The sequence below is a fragment of the Salmo salar genome, chromosome 04, assembly GCF_965601325.2.
Source record: "Salmo salar chromosome 04, fSalSal1, whole genome shotgun sequence".
Classification (NCBI taxonomy): Eukaryota; Metazoa; Chordata; class Actinopteri; order Salmoniformes; family Salmonidae; genus Salmo; species Salmo salar.
In genome coordinates this window covers 93,717,709-93,733,594 of record NC_138294.1, presented here as the reverse complement: position 1 = coordinate 93,733,594, position 15,886 = coordinate 93,717,709, and the positions used below count along the sequence as shown (strand labels likewise).

Below are 15,886 nucleotides of genomic sequence, written 5' to 3'. Positions count from 1 at the left end.
GGAGATCAGCCCGGAGCGTCGGCACAGGGAGGAGATCAGCCCGGAGCGTCGGCACAGGGAGGAGATCAGCCCGGAGCGTCGGCACAGGGAGGAGATCAGCCCGGAGCGTCGGCACAGGGAGGAGAGCTGCCCGGAGCGTCGGCACAGGGAGGAGATCTGGCAGCTGTAGTGTGCAACTAAAAATCGTTGAAGACAACCAGGCTCTCAGGAAGTGAAGTGCGCAGATTTAGAGAGGAACTGTCCAGCAAAGTCAACACCAGCCACATGCAAGACCTGCAGAAGAAGATACATGAGCTAAGGACAGGAATTTCTCAGCCACCACCATCCACTCTACAAAGAGTCCCACAAAAACCCAGCACCAAGCCAACAGCTGAATCAGAACCCATCGTTCAACCAACCCAGTTGACCCCCTATCTCACGGCCTGTAAATTATTCCCATCACTCCTGCCATCCTCCACAAACCTGACAAGAAACCAGACATTATGTTCATGGAAAGCTTATATAAAAAAAAAATTTGTAAAAGGTGTCACATTTATGGCGCCCCCAGGACAGAGAGAGCTATGGCGCTCTTGACTGTAGCCCAGCTTGGCTGCCCCAGCCATATTATTCACACGGGGACTCGGCCATCCGGATATATGATTGACAGTGTAATGCTGCTACTCTGTTTATCTACAGCGATTGTAATATTGCAAATCTCAAAACTAGGACTACTTAAAATGTTAGATCTCTCACTTCCAAGGCAGTTATAGTCAATGAACTAATCACTGATGATAATCTTGATGTGATTGACCTGACTGAAACATGGCTTAAGCCTGATGAATTTACTGTGTTAAATGAGGCCTCTCCTCCTCGTTACACTAGTGACCATATCCCCAGCACATCCCGCAAAGGTGGAGGTGTTGCTAACATTTACGATAGCAAATTTCAATTTACAAAAAAACAATGACTGCATTTTCATATTTTGAGCTTCTAGACATGAAATCTATGCAGCTACTCACTCACTTTTTATAGCTACTGTTTACAGGCCTCCTGGGCCATATGCAGTGTTCCTCACTGAGTTCCTATCGGACCTTGTAGTCATCGCAGATAATATTCACATTTTTGGTGACTTTAATATTCACATGGAAAAGTCCACAGACCCACTCCAAAAGGCTTTCGGAGCCATCATCGACTCAGTGGGTTTTGTCCAACATGTCTCTGGACCTACTCACTGCCACAGTCATACACTGGACCTAGTTTTGTCCCGTGGAATAAATATTGTGGATGTTAATGTTTTTCCTCATAATCCTGGACTATCGGACCACCATTTTATTATGTTTGCAATCGCAACATATAATCTGCTCAGACCCCAACCAAGGATCATCAAAAGCCGTGCTATAAATTCTCTGCCAACTCAGATTCCTTGATGCCCTTCCAGACTCTCTCCACCTACCCAAGGACGCCGGAGTAAACATCAGTTAACCACTTAACTGAGGATCTAAACTTAACCCAGTGTAATACCCAAGATGCAGTAGCACCTCTAAAAACAAGAAACATTTCTCACAAGAAATTAGCTCCCTAGTACACAGAAAATACCTGAGCCCCTGAAGCAAGCTTCCAGAAAATTTGAACGGAAATGGCGTTCCAATCTGGAAGTCTTCCGACTACCTTGGAAAGACAGTACCATGCAGTAGCGAAGATCCCTCTCACTGCTGCTCAATCAGCCTTACTTTTCCAACCTAATTGAGAATAAAAACAATGCAAAATTTATTTTGATACTGTCGCAAAAAAATAAAAAAGTATTCCCCAAGAGAGGAAGGCTTTCACTTCAGCAGTGATAAATTCATGAACCTCTGAAGAAAAGAGCCTGGTTCCTCTCCAGGTTTCTGCCTTTCTAGGAAGTTTCTTAGCTACTGTGCTTCTACGTCTGCATTGCTTGCGGTTTCAGGTTGGATTTCTGTATAAGCACTCTGACATCTGCGGATGTAAAAAGGCCTTTATAAATACATTTGATTTGACCTACCAGTCAAAGACTTGATTCAGATCAGTGTACTCTACCAAGTACGGTGCATCTACAGACCGCAGACTCGCCGGCGGCTGATGCTCTGGCTCGCCAGCGTAATGCTAGTGTGCGGGGTGTCGCGAGGAAATTCACGCTAATGGGCGTCATACTGTTACAAGTACCTTCAAAAAAAGGCAGTTGGCACGGCCTGTAGTTACGACAGTCCGCGGACATTACTAAAACCTACCTGTCAAAAGCTCAACGTCGCCCTCTAGGATCAGAAATCAGTCACTGATCATCCTCTCACCATCAGTGTATAAATAGATAAAGGTCCGGTCCTCTCCTTCATTGCACTGATAAGAAATAGCAGACCAGGTGAAAGCTAAGCTAGTCTAATGATGAGCTTCATTGCACCATATTGTTTCAATTGTCAAGTCTCTTCCCATTGACTTTGCCATTGCACTCCTGTATGAAATCAAATGTATTTATATAGCCCTTCTTACATCAGCTGATATCTCAAAGTGCTGTACAGAAACCCTGTATTAAACTGTCATGGCACCAGTTCCAACTTATTCAAATCATAAAGAAAGTGTTTTTCTTACCATAAAAATACACCAGAATTGAATGAAACTCACAAGGTCGATGAGGCCCCAGAAGATGGATTTTTAAGCAATTGAGATACAGATTTGGCCTGTGATTGGACAGGGGAGCAGCGTCATCTAGAGGCACCAAACAATACTACCACTTGACAGGTACAATCTACTGTACTGGGAGTCTTCCAGTCAGATGTTATCAGCAACACAGTCAACAACCCTGGGTCTGCAGAGATGCAGTTGACAAAAAATGTACACGCTCACTCTTGATTCAACAAATGAGAACCCTTGTCACTGTGGTCGTGTATTTCAGCGAAGGCTTTACTCAGAAGTCTTCAGAAAGAGATAATGTATACGCTAGTTATTTTTCAATCTGTTGAATAATAGCCTGCCAGCACACGCTGCAGCCCTCTACTACGACTGTCCTTATATAGTCTCACGTGGCCAATCCTTCCAAATCTCCGCCGCTGGACGTGAAGCCGGAGATCGAAGCCAACGACCATTAGAAAGAATACAGCAACATAAAAACCAAGGATTTAGTGCCGACGGGTTTTTATTGGGCAGCTTGGTACAATGAACATCATGGGTGTGTCTGAGAAGGCCCCCCCCCTCCCTCTAGTTTCCCTACCCGCCCCCCCCCCTAGTTTCCCTACTTTGACCCTACAGGCCCTGGTCTAAAAGTAGTGAACATAGGAAGTCATTTCAGACACACCTAATGTATAACACATGTTTACAGCTTCCATACTAAACGTTGCGACAGCGTAGAAGAATAAACACATACTTATTACAGACAGAAGCAACAATGCTAGGACTAATATGTACAGACAATAGTCTAAAGATATACATCTCTTCCCCCCCCCCCCCCCCTCTCCCATCAACCCCTAGTCACAGCCTCCTAGCGCACATTAGATCTGTACTCAACATCCTAGCTGTGTCCCTGAGTTTAAAGCCCTCAGAGTCCAGCATACCTTCAGAGGTGAATTTCCCAAAAACATCTCTTCACCACTAAAGTCCATGGGAAATGGACAAAGAATCCTTAAATCCGCAGAGAATCTTTGTTTTTGGGAAAGCCATCTGTCAGATGTCCATGAGGTGCCTTTACAGGTTCAGGTAGGGGGGGGAGATAGGGTGGATGTAGGGTTACAGAGCTTCCACTGGGGTTGGGGTGGTCTTCAAGCTGTGGCTAGTGGTTCCCCGTTCTCCCAGTAAGGGGGGGGGGGGGGGGGTGTTTACTGGGTAATTCCAATAACACCACAGGCCTGGCGACTACCAGCGTTGCCCGTCTTCAGACTCTCCTCGTCGCCTCCTTTCCCCAGGTCATCAGCTTTCTCATGGATCTGTTGATAAAGAGCAAGGAGATAAGAGATTGGAAAAGATAGTAAAACAGGACGAAAGAAAGTGAGAGGGGAGATGGGACGAGAACAGGGTTGTGTTCACTTGGAGAACTTTCGAGCATTTCATCACATTTCCTGCCTAGTGGCTACAGCTTCCTTCCATTTCCTGCCTAGTGGCTACAGCTTCCTTCCATTTCCTGCCTAGTGGATACAGCTTCCTTCCATTTCCTGCCTAGTGGATACAGCTACAGGTTCCTTCCATTTCCTGCCTAGTGGATACAGCTTCCTTCCATTTCCTGCCTAGTGGATACAGCTTCCTTCCATTTCCTGCCTAGTGGACACAGCACGCAGCTACAGGTGAGGTAATGTGTTCTTACCACCATGGTCCTGCCGATGATAGAGTGGGGTCCAGTGAGAGTCAGTATCTCATCCTGAATGTTGATCTTAGCCACACTGTCAGCTCCTGCAGTCACGTTGCCAAGGTCCCCTACGTGCCTAGCAACAGAGACAGAACAGCTGGTCAGAGGAGACCCGCCTCCCCCATTGGCTGGTTGGACACGAGACCCGCCTCCCCCATTGGCTGGTTGGACACGAGACCCGCCTCCCCCATTGGCTGGTTGGACACGAGACCCGCCTCCCCCATTGGCTGGTTGGACACGAGACCCGCCTCCCCCATTGGCTGGTTGGACACAACATCTCTCAAACAACCCTTGAACGTAGTGCAAATATCAAACAACAATAAGTGCTAAGAGGTGGGGTTAGTTTATACCACTAGCCAGACTAATCCGGTTTTTTAAAAACATTAGCCAGACTGATCAGTTTTCAATGTCATGGTTCAGTACATGGACTTAAAACAAGTTCCCCCAACGACACGACGCTGGTAGAAGTGATCACCGACGATGAGGCAGCCTATAGGGAGGAGGTCAGAGACCTGGCAGTGTGGTGGTGCCAGGACAACAACCCGATCCTCTCTTTACACCGACTCTGCACACAGACACTGAGCGATTAACCAATATTTGCGTTTAGAACTAATTAACCGAAGTCTGTTCATTTGCTTTTGAAATCCATTTAAATTCAGTGCACATAAAACACAATTTTTCTATAGAGACCTGAAACATGGTTGTCCATGTAGATAAGCACAGAAAATGTGGGAAATAACTACAATGACCAGAATCCATTGCACCTACAGCTGCCTGTTGTCATTGGTTCTTGCCGGGCAGGCAGACAGAGGGACAGAGCAGTTGCTTGGGTATCACTACCTGACAATACATGAATTGATAGTTATATACTTCGAAGAACTAGTGAAATGGTTGTCAGACAGCTAGCCCTACTAGCCAGCTAGGCCTACTAGCCCTACTAGCCAGCTAGGCCTACTAGCCAGCTAGGCCTACTAGCCAGCTAGGCCTACTAGCCAGCTAGGCCTACTAGCCAGCTAGGCCTACTAGCCAGCTAGGCCTACTAGCCCTACTAGCCAGCTAGGCCTACTAGCCAGCTAGGCCTACTAGCCCTACTAGCCAGCTAGGCCTACTAGCCAGCTAGGCCTACTAGCCAGCTAGGCCTACTAGCCCTACTAGCCCTACTAGCCAGCTAGGCCTACTAGCCAGCTAGGCCTACTAGCCCTACTAGCCCTACTAGCCAGCTAGGCCTACTAGCCAGCTAGGCCTACTAGCCCTACTAGCCCTACTAGCCCTACTAGCCAGCTAGGCCTACTAGCCCTACTAGCCAGCTAGGCCTACTAGCCCTACTAGCCCTACTAGCCCTACTAGCCAGCTAGGCCTACTAGCCCTACTAGCCAGCTAGGCCTACTAGCCCTACTAGCCAGCTAGGCCTACTAGCCCTACTAGCCCTACTAGCCAGCTAGGCCTACTAGCCCTACTAGCCAGCTAGGCCTACTAGCCCTACTAGCCAGCTAGGCCTACTAGCCCTACTAGCCAGCTAGGCCTACTAGCCCTACTAGCCAGCTAGCCCTACTAGCCAGCTAGGCCTACTAGCCAGCTAGGCCTACTAGCCCTACTAGCCAGCTAGGCCTACTAGCCCTACTAGCCAGCTAGGCCTACTAGCCCTACTAGCCAGCTAGGCCTACTAGCCCTACTAGCCAGCTAGGCCTACTAGCCCTACTAGCCAGCTAGGCCTACTAGCCCTACTAGCCAGCTAGGCCTACTAGCCCTACTAGCCAGCTAGGCCTACTAGCCCTACTAGCCAGCTAGGCCTACTAGCCCTACTAGCCAGCTAGGCCTACTAGCCCTACTAGCCAGCTAGGCCTACTAGCCCTACTAGCCAGCTAGGCCTACTAGCCCTACTAGCCAGCTAGGCCTACTAGCCCTACTAGCCAGCTAGGCCTACTAGCCCTACTAGCCAGCTAGGCCTACTAGCCCTACTAGCCAGCTAGGCCTACTAGCCCTACTAGCCAGCTAGGCCTACTAGCCCTACTAGCCAGCTAGGCCTAGCCCTACTAGCCTGAAGGGTGACTGAGGAGAACAGAGCTAAAAACGGCTGGCACTGCCTAAGTAGAGATGAAATGACTTGGAATGAAATAAGTAATTAAATGCATGTTTTATAATACACCCAACTGAAATATTGTATTAACGGTAATGTTAAGAGCGGTTTATTAGTGATCTACAGTAATGGTCAGTCACTACCATATCCGGTTTTATTAATGAAATAATCATACTAACACAACCACATTATTTAATTTAACAATAGTAACGTGAATACATGGTTTGAGCCCAATACGTAATCGGACTGGCCAGTCACTATCATATCCTGCTGTTACCGTCTATCCTTTACCCCTACCTCCAGTATACTGCTGTTACTGTCTATTATCTATCCTTTACCCCTACCTCCAGTATACTGCTGTTACTGTCTATTATCTATCCTTTATCCCTACCTACAGTATACTGCTGCTACTGTCTATCATCTATCCTTTACCCCTACCTACAGTATACTGCTGTTACTGTCTATCATCTATCCTTTACCCCTACCTACAGTATACTGCTGTTACTGTCTATTATCTATCCTTTACCCCTACCTACAGTATACTGCTGTTACTGTCTATCATCTATCCTTTACCCCTACCTACAGTATACTGCTGTTACTGTCTATTATCTATCCTTTACCCCTACCTACAGTATACTGCTGTTACTGTCTATTATCTATCCTTTACCCCTACCTGCAGTATACTGCTGTTACTGTCTATTATCTATCCTTTACCCCTACCTACAGTATACTGCTGTTACTGTCTATTATCTATCCTTTACCCCTACCTACAGTATACTGCTGTTACTGTCTATCATCTATCCTTTACCCCTACCTACAGTATACTGCTGTTACTGTCTATCATCTATCCTTTACCCCTACCTACAGTATACTGCTGTTACTGTCTATTATGTATCCTTTACCCCTACCTACAGTATACTGCTGCTACTGTCTATTATCTATCCTTTACCCCTACCTACAGTATACTGCTGTTACTGTCTATTATCTATCCTTTACCCCTACCTACAGTATACTGCTGTTACTGTCTATTATCTATCCTTTACCCCTACCTACAGTATACTGCTGCTACTGTCTATTATGTATCCTTTACCCCTACCTACAGTATACTGCTGCTACTGTCTATTATCTATCCTTTACCCCTACCTACAGTATACTGCTGCTACTGTCTATTATCTATCCTTCACCCCTACCTACAGTATACTGCTGTTACTGTCTATTATCTATCCTGTACCCCTACCTACAGTATACTGCTGCTACTGTCAAAATCTAATTTTATTGGTCACATACACATGTGACCAACATAAAATTGATCAGAAATGCAGTGGAGACATTAATGTTGTAAATGACTATTGTAGCTGGAAACAGCTGATTTTTAATGGAATATCTACATAGGCGTACAGAGGCCCATTATCAGCAACATCACTCCTGTGTTCCAATGGCACGTTGTGTTAGCTAATCCAAGTTTATCATTTTAAAACGGCTAATTGACTAGAAAACCGTTTTGCAATTAAACTGTCCTTCAGGCTAGTTGAGTATCTGGAGCATCAGCATTTGATTACAGGCTCAAAATGGCCGGAAACAAAGTACATTCTTCTGAAACGCGTCAGTCTATTCTTGATCTGAGAAATGAAGGCAATTTCATGCGAGAAATTGCCAAGAAACTGAAGATCTCATACAACGCTGTGTACTACTCCCTTCACAGAACAGCTCAAACTGGCTCTAACCAGAATAGAAAGAGGAGTGGGAGGCCCCGGTGCACAACTGAGCAAAAGGACAAGTACATTAGAGTGTCTAGTTTGAGAAACAGACACCTCATCTGGGGAAGGGTACCAAGAAAATGGCTGCAGCATAAGGTCCTCAAGAACAGTGGCCGCCATCATTCTTAAAATAGAAGTTTGAAACCACCAAGAATTTTCCTAGAGCTGGCCGACCGGCAAAACTGAGCAATCGGGGGAGAGAAGGGCCTTGGGTCAGGGAGGTGACCAAGAACCCGATGGTCACTCTGACAAAGCTAAGAAGTTCCTCTGTGGAGACGGGAGAACCTTCCAGAAGGACAACCCTTTCTGCAGCACTCCACCAAATCAGGCCTTTATGGTAGAGTGGCCAGCCGGAAGCCACTCCTCAGTAAAAGGCACATGACAGCCTGCTTGGAGTTCGCCAAAAACGCACCTAAAAGGACTGACTATGAGAAACAAGATTCTCTGGTCTGATGAAACCAAGATTGAACTTTGACCTGAATGCGATGCGTCACGTCTGGAGGAAAGCTGGCGCCATCCCTACGGTGAAGCATGGTGGTGGCAGCATCATGCTGTGGGGATGTTTCAGCAGCAGGGACTGGAGGACTAGTCAGGATCCTTGATGAAATCCTGATCCAGAGCGCTCAGGACCTCAGACTGGGGCGAAGGTTCACCTTCCAACAGGACAACGACCTTAAGCACACAGCAAGACAACGCGGGAGTGGCTTCGGGACAAGTCTCTGAATGCCCTCAGTGGCCCAGCCAGAGCGCGGACTTGAACCCGATCAAACATCTCTGGCGAGATCTGAAAATAGCTGTGCAGCAACACTCCCCATTCAGCCTGAGAGTTTGAGACGATCTGCAGAGAAGAATGAGAGAAACTCTCCAAATACAGGTGTGCCAAGCTTGTAGCGTCATACCCAAGAAAACTCAAGGCTGTAATCGCTGCCAAAGATGCTTAAACAAAGGACTGAGTAAAGGGTCTGAATACTTATGTGAAATGCTGTATTTCCATGTTTTTATTTTATACATTCGCAAACATTTCTACAAACCTGTTTTTGCTTTGTCATTATGGGGTATTGTGTGTAGATTGATAAGGGGGATAAGGCTACTTCCTGTATACAGCCATGTTATTACCTGGTACTTCCTGTATACAGCCATGTTATTACCTGGTACTTCCTGTATACAGCCATGTTATTTTTACTCGTAATTGTTATTCACTTTGTATTTATTCCTGGTTTCACTACTTCAATAAAAAAAAAAAAAAATTACCTCTAACTCCGCATTGTTGGAAAAGGACCCATTAGCAAAAAAATTCACTTTAAGTTTACAAACATGCAATAAATACAATTTGATCCCGAAGTATAAGACATTAACCAAATTAAAACAGAGCCACCCCCTCCTCAACGGCGCTGCCCATTAAAATACAGCTATGCCTTTAGTGGCGCTGCCCATGTGGTCACTAAAGCCATTATGGCACAGATACAAAGATGAGTTCTCCTTTCTACCACCATGGTTCAACTCCACTAGTGATGAGGCCAGACTCACCTGACATCGTCGCTGGGTCCACCGTGGGTCTTACTGTGAGGGTTGAAGTGGGGTCCTGCACTCATGCAACCGTTGGTGTTGTCTCCGAAGGCATGGACATGGAAGCCATGTTCCCCCTGGGCAAGACCTGAAATCTCCCCGGTCAGCTTCACTGGAGCATTGTCACCCTGATAACAGAGAGACAAACGTCAGTGGACCTACAGAAGACCACAGGGATAAAGAGAGAAGGCACAGGTGATGCAGTGGAAGCACAGAGCAAACGCACACATTGAAGATGCAGATGGACAGTCAAACACTCAGGGGGTAACAATTCAGACTACAGAATGGGGTTTGAAATGAGATGTCAAAATCATATGTCAGGATTGGGAAGACCGTTTCAATTAGCATATCAATGAGCCGCAGCGTTGGCAAGCGGCAAGCAGCGGCGTTGGCAAGCGGCAAGCAGCGGCGTTGGCAAGCGGCGGCGTTGGCAAGCAGCGGCAAGCGGCAGCGTTGGCAAGCAGCGGCAAGCGGCAGCGTTGGCAAGCAGCGGCAAGCGGCAGCGTTGGCAAGCGGCAGCGTTGGCAAGCGGCAGCGTTGGCAAGCAGCAGCGTTGGCAAGCGGCAAGCAGCAGCGTTGGCAAGCGGCAAGCAGCAGCGTTGGCAAGCGGCAAGCAGCAGCGTTGGCAAGCGGCAAGCAGCAGCGTTGGCAAGCGGCAAGCAGCAGCGTTGGCAAGCGGCAAGCAGCAGCGTTGGCAAGCGGCAAGCAGCAGCGTTGGCAAGCGGCAAGCAGCAGCGTTGGCAAGCGGCAAGCAGCAGCGTTGGCAAGCGGCAAGCAGCAGCGTTGGCAAGCGGCAAGCGGCAGCGTTGGCAAGCGGCAAGCGGCAGCGTTGGCAAGCGGCAGCGTTGGCAAGCGGCAGCGTTGGCAAGCGGCAGCGTTGGCAAGCGGCAGCGTTGGCAAGCGGCAGCGTTGGCAAGCGGCAGCGTTGGCAAGCGGCAGCGTTGGCAAGCGGCAGCGTTGGCAAGCGGCAGCGTTGGCAAGCGGCAAGCAGCAGCGTTGGCAAGCAGCAGCAAGCAGCAGCGTTGGCAAGCAGCAGCAAGCAGCAGCGTTGGCAAGCAGCAGCAAGCAGCAGCGTTGGCAAGCAGCAGCAAGCAGCAGCGTTGGCAAGCAGCAGCAAGCAGCAGCGTTGGCAAGCAGCAGCAAGCAGCAGCGTTGGCAAGTAGTAGCTAGCAGCAGCTAGCAGCAGCGTTGGCAAGCGGCAAGCAGCAGCAAGCAGCAGCGTTGGCAAGTAGTAGCTAGCAGCAGCTAGCAGCAGCGTTGGCAAGCGGCAAGCAGCAGCGTTGGCAAGCGGCAACGTTGGCAAGCAGCAGCAAGCAGCAAGCAGCAGCAAGCACCAGCAAGCAGCAAGCAGCGTTGGCAAGCGGCAAGTAGTAGCTAGCAGCAGCTAGCAGCAGCGGCAAGCGCCAGCTTTGCCTGTAGCCAGCTTTGCCTGTAGCCAGCTTTGCCTGTAGCCAGCTTTGCCTGTAGCCAGCTTTGCCTGTAGCCAGCTTTGCCTGTAGCCAGCTTTGCCTGTAGTAGTACAGTTTAGCTAGAACCCCCCCCCCCCCCCCCCCAACTTGCTAGCTAAATTGTACGACAGGCAAAACTAGCAATTAGCATGCATTCATCTCAGCCATATTATTTTGTAAGCAGGGTAAATTGCTATCTAAATTGATGATTTACAAAAGAGGGTTTAAGGACAACTGCAAGATTAGGACTGGACTGGTATTAAAGGTTGCCAAATGCTTGTATGGCCTAGTTGTAGCTAGTGAGCGTTAGGTACTTCTAGCACGTAACGTTAGTAGCAAGATACATTTTCCTTGACCGGCTACCCAAACTCCTTGCAGTGGCTACCCAAACTCCTTGCAGTGGCTACCCAAACTCCTTGCAGTGGCTACCCAAACGCTATGCCACACACAAGGATGTAACGTTTCTCCTCTACAATGACTCTGTATAGGAGTAGCTACCACCCAACGATTTCTAGAATGGAAATCCATTCTAGATTATCTGATTGGTGCCAGAAACAGATGGGTTGGGCCAGAGGCAGAACACGTGGATAAAAGCAGCATTTGATACTCTGATTGGTTAGAGATGATCCAATCACTGATGGATTTTTATCAAAATGAAGTGTTTTACATGAGTCATTGCTATCCAGAATCCTTGGGACATCACTACCATAAAACTTAACCAAGATAATAAAACCATCACTACCATAAAACTTAACCAAGATAATAAAACCATCACTACCATAAAACTTAACCAAGATAATAAAACCACAGCCTGTAATTTCCAATGGGAACAACATGAGTCCTAGTGGGCAGAGCCACTATTGGCCAGTTCTAACATGTGTAACAGTGTAGGTTCCGTTCCTCTCCTCGTCCCAACCTGGGCTCGAACCAGGGACCCTCTGCACACATCAACAACTGACACCCCACGAAGCGTCGTTACCCATCGCGCCACAAAAGCCGCGGCCCTTGCAACGCAAGGGGAAACCCTACTTCAGGTCTCAGAGCGAGTGACGTCACTGATTGAAACGCTATAAGCGCGCACCACCGCTAACTAACTAGCCATTTCACATCGGTTACACCACCGCTAACTAGCTTAGCCATTTCACATCGGTTACACCACCGCTAACTAGCTTAGCCATTTCACATCGGTTACACCACCGCTAACTAGCTTAGCCATTTCACATCGGTTACACCACCGCTAACTAGCTTAGCCATTTCACATCGGTTACACCACCGCTAACTAACCAGCCATTTCACATCGGTTACACCACCGCTAACTAACCAGCCATTTCACATCGGTTACACATGCATCTGCATATTTCCATTAAAATAGGTTTTAAGGAACACCTACTCTGAAGTTCACATGTGCAATAACTCAGTTCACCTTTGTACTCCTAAAGCTAGCCATTTTAAAACGTTGGCAAAGGGTAAAGTCTACAAAAATGGAATCCACTGTTCATAAGATTCTAGTTTTAGGAACAGAACTGTATCGAGATCAAATGTTACATCGTTGAGAAAATGTGCATAATTTCAACCAGAATCCTTCTCCTACAGCCGGCCACTGGGCATCCGTCCACTAAGCGGACACTAGACATTTATACAGCCGGTGAAATCTCCGTCTCATTGTTTCAGCCCCTACACCATTTAAACATTAAACTTCAAATGGAGAGGGGGGGGCGTCCCAAGGATCCCAGATCGCACGGACCTTTAACGTCCTACATACGACTTCAATGCCGGCAGTCTCTCATGGCCTATTCAAAACACATCTGCTAATGTCAGGTATACACGACACGATGTTGGCGTCCCAGACCCATTTTCATGGGGTGAAATCCTATGGGCTCAAGGCCACACCAATGACGTCCCGATAACTTTAACATGTCACAGATGTTGGTCGTGTATGTTATAGTAGGAGCAGAAATACAACGTGACTGGGTAAGGACTGCGGATAATAGCGTCTGAGCATTCAGCATGTGAGAGCAAAACAAGGCTTAGACTAACGCCACCCGGCCCCGTGCGGACTAACCGTGTGGACTAACGCCACCCGGCCCCGTGCGGACTAACCGTGTGGACTAACGCCACCCGGCCCCGTGCGGACTAACCGTGTGGACTAACGCCACCCGGCCCCGTGCGGACTAACCGTGTGGACTAACGCCACCCGGCCCCGTGCGGACTAACCGTGTGGACTAACGCCACCCGGCCCCGTGCGGACTAACGCCACTGCCTTTTCAATGGACCAATGCGTTTTACATAACCCGGTGCCCCGGTTAGGCAGTTACATATTTTAGGCCATGTTTTATTTAACTAGACAAGTCAGTTAAGAACAATTTCTTATTTACAATGACAGCCTGGGAACAGTGGGTTAACTGCCTTGTTCAGGGAAAGAACGACATTTTCACCTCGTCAGCTCGGGGATTTAATCTAAATCAAACTGTATTTATAAAGCCCTTCTTACATCAGCTGATTTCACAAAGTGCTGTACAGAAACCCAGCCTAAAACCCCAAACAGCAAGCAATGCAGGTGTAGAAGCACAGTCTAGCAACCTATCTGCACATTACGCAGCTCACTGTTCGCGTGTCGGTATGTTTTTCCCCTCTATGACAACCGGGAACCGTAGAGCTGGATCAACTAGGGAATATCCACGTCCTGGGGTTAAGGACGGCCAGAATTAAAGCTTTAAATTCAAGGAAAATGTGAACACGTCCAAGTTGGAACGTGATTTAACTCTTAACGCTAGCTAAAACAACTTTACATAAATTCACTGGAAGGGTTTTGATATAAAAAATCAATTAAAAACAAGCTAACTAGCCGTCCTAGCTAGCTAGCCTCGCTAAGTCTGGTCGTCATGCCAACCGGATTTGTAAATGAACGCTAGTTAGCCAAGTTGCTAGCTAATCGATAAAGCCATTCATAGACAGTCAGGTGTTTCAAATACATATATTCTGCAAAAAGTCCAAATGCAGGCTTGTATTTTTCCCCTCCCCCGATTAATGACATACTTTACCTCCTGTTCAAAGAATACGGTCCCGGTAACTTCCCCGGTTCCTTTCAGCACGCAAACAGCCTTCACCACCATCTCTATAAATTCACAAAGTCCGTATGTCCACCGACTGACTTCCGGTGTGAACGCAGAGCTTTATTAACCGTTAGAGAGTTAATATCTTCCAATCAGCGGCCAGGGAATGGGTGAGCAGAGATCTGATTGGTAGGCGAGGTCATTACCGGTAGTGCGCAGCCGTAGATTCAACCGAGATAAACTTCTATAATAATACCGCACATGGAAAAATCAAAAGAACGATGTGAGGTGGTGTTTTTTTTCCCCAATATGAATTAATCTAGTCTATGAAAAAAAAGTGTTAATATTATGTGTCTCATCCATAGGTTAGAAATCAAATGTACATCCAACCTACAACTGACCTCCAGGTAAGATTGTTGCAGCTCAAACAGTTGTCACTGGTCAAATGTATCATTTCAGAGGCTTTTATCCCATGGCTCTGCTATAGACTAGCGTCCTGTCCAGGGGGTTTACTTGTACATCAAGCTGCCTCACACTACAGAAACAGGAGATAGGCTCCTGCCCTTGCTCTTTTGCACCCCAGTATTTCTACATTGCACATTCATCTTCTGCACATCCTACCATTCCAGTGTTTAATTGCTATATTGTAATTACTTCGCCACTATGGCCTATTTATTGCCTTTACCTCCCTTATCTTACCTCATTTGCTCACATTGTATATAGACTTGTTTTTCTACTGTATTATTGACTGTATGTTTGTTTTATTCCATGTGTAACTGTGTTGTTGTTTGTGTCGAACTGCTTTGCTTTATTCTTCGCCAGGTCGCAGTTGTAAATGACAACTTGTTCTCAACTTGCCTACCTGGTTAAATAATGGCGAAATATACATATATATATTTTAAATGAGCTGGTCTGGCTTAGATGAAGCTACTTTACAGTTCTATTCAGTATGAACAGGGGCATACAGGTATCAAACCCACAACTCCAGTGTTGTAACACAGGGTCAGGAATAAGCTATTTATAGTGTGTGGGTTAGGAAATTCTTTGTCAATATATTCTGTCTGTATTGTTTGTCTATATTCTGTCTGTATTGTTTGTCTATATTCTGTCTGTATTCTGTTTGTCTATTATCTGTCTGTATTGTTTGTCTATATTCTGTCTGTATTCTGTTTGTCTGTATTCTGTTTGTCTATATTCTGTCTGTATTGTTTGTCTATATTCTGTCTGTATTCTGTTTGTCTATATTCTGTCTGTATTGTTTGTCTATTATCTGTCTGTATTCTGTTTGTCTATATTCTGTCTGTATTCTGTTTGTCTGTATTGTTTGTCTATATTCTGTCTGTATTGTTTGTCTATATTCTGTCTGTATTGTTTGTCTATTATCTGTCTGTATTGTTTGTCTATATTCTGTCTGTATTGTTTGTCTATATTCTGTCTGTATTATGTTTGTCTATATTATGTTTGTCTATTATCTGTCTGTATTGTTTGTCTCTATTCTGTCTGTATTGTTTGTCTCTATTCTGTCTGTATTTGATGGATCTGCAACTGGATCCTGGACTTCCTGACGGGCCACCCCCTGGTGGTAAGGGTAGGTAACGACACATCCGCTACACTGATCCTCAACACGGTGGCCCCTCAGGGGTGCGTGCTCAGTCCCC

The 15,886-nt window shown here is 46.8% G+C and overlaps 1 protein-coding gene across 1 annotated transcript; it reads right to left on the bottom strand.

Moving 5' to 3' along the window:
- Positions 1 to 3,669: 3,669 nt before the first annotated feature.
- LOC106604042 (superoxide dismutase [Cu-Zn]) lies at positions 3,670 to 14,348 on the bottom strand. The gene is made up of 4 exons (XM_014198383.3): positions 14,217 to 14,348; positions 9,689 to 9,855; positions 4,286 to 4,403; positions 3,670 to 3,911 (listed from the first exon to the last, which is right to left on the bottom strand). Exons 1-4 carry the CDS (start codon positions 14,286 to 14,288, stop codon positions 3,804 to 3,806), a joined length of 465 nt encoding a protein of 154 aa, XP_014053858.1. The 5' UTR covers positions 14,289 to 14,348; the 3' UTR covers positions 3,670 to 3,803.
- Positions 14,349 to 15,886: the final 1,538 nt, after the last annotated feature.

Coding starts and splice junctions, on each gene's coding strand:
- LOC106604042 (XM_014198383.3), bottom strand. CDS start 14,288: ATGGTGGTGAAGGCTGTTTGCGTGCTGAAAGGAACCGGGGAAGTTACC. Junction 9,856..14,216: donor CCGTATTCTTTGAACAGGAG/GTAAAGTATGTC, acceptor CTCTGTTATCAG/GGTGACAATGCTCCAGTGAA. Junction 3,912..4,285: donor TCATCGGCAGGACCATGGTG/GTAAGAACACAT, acceptor CTTTATCAACAG/ATCCATGAGAAAGCTGATGA.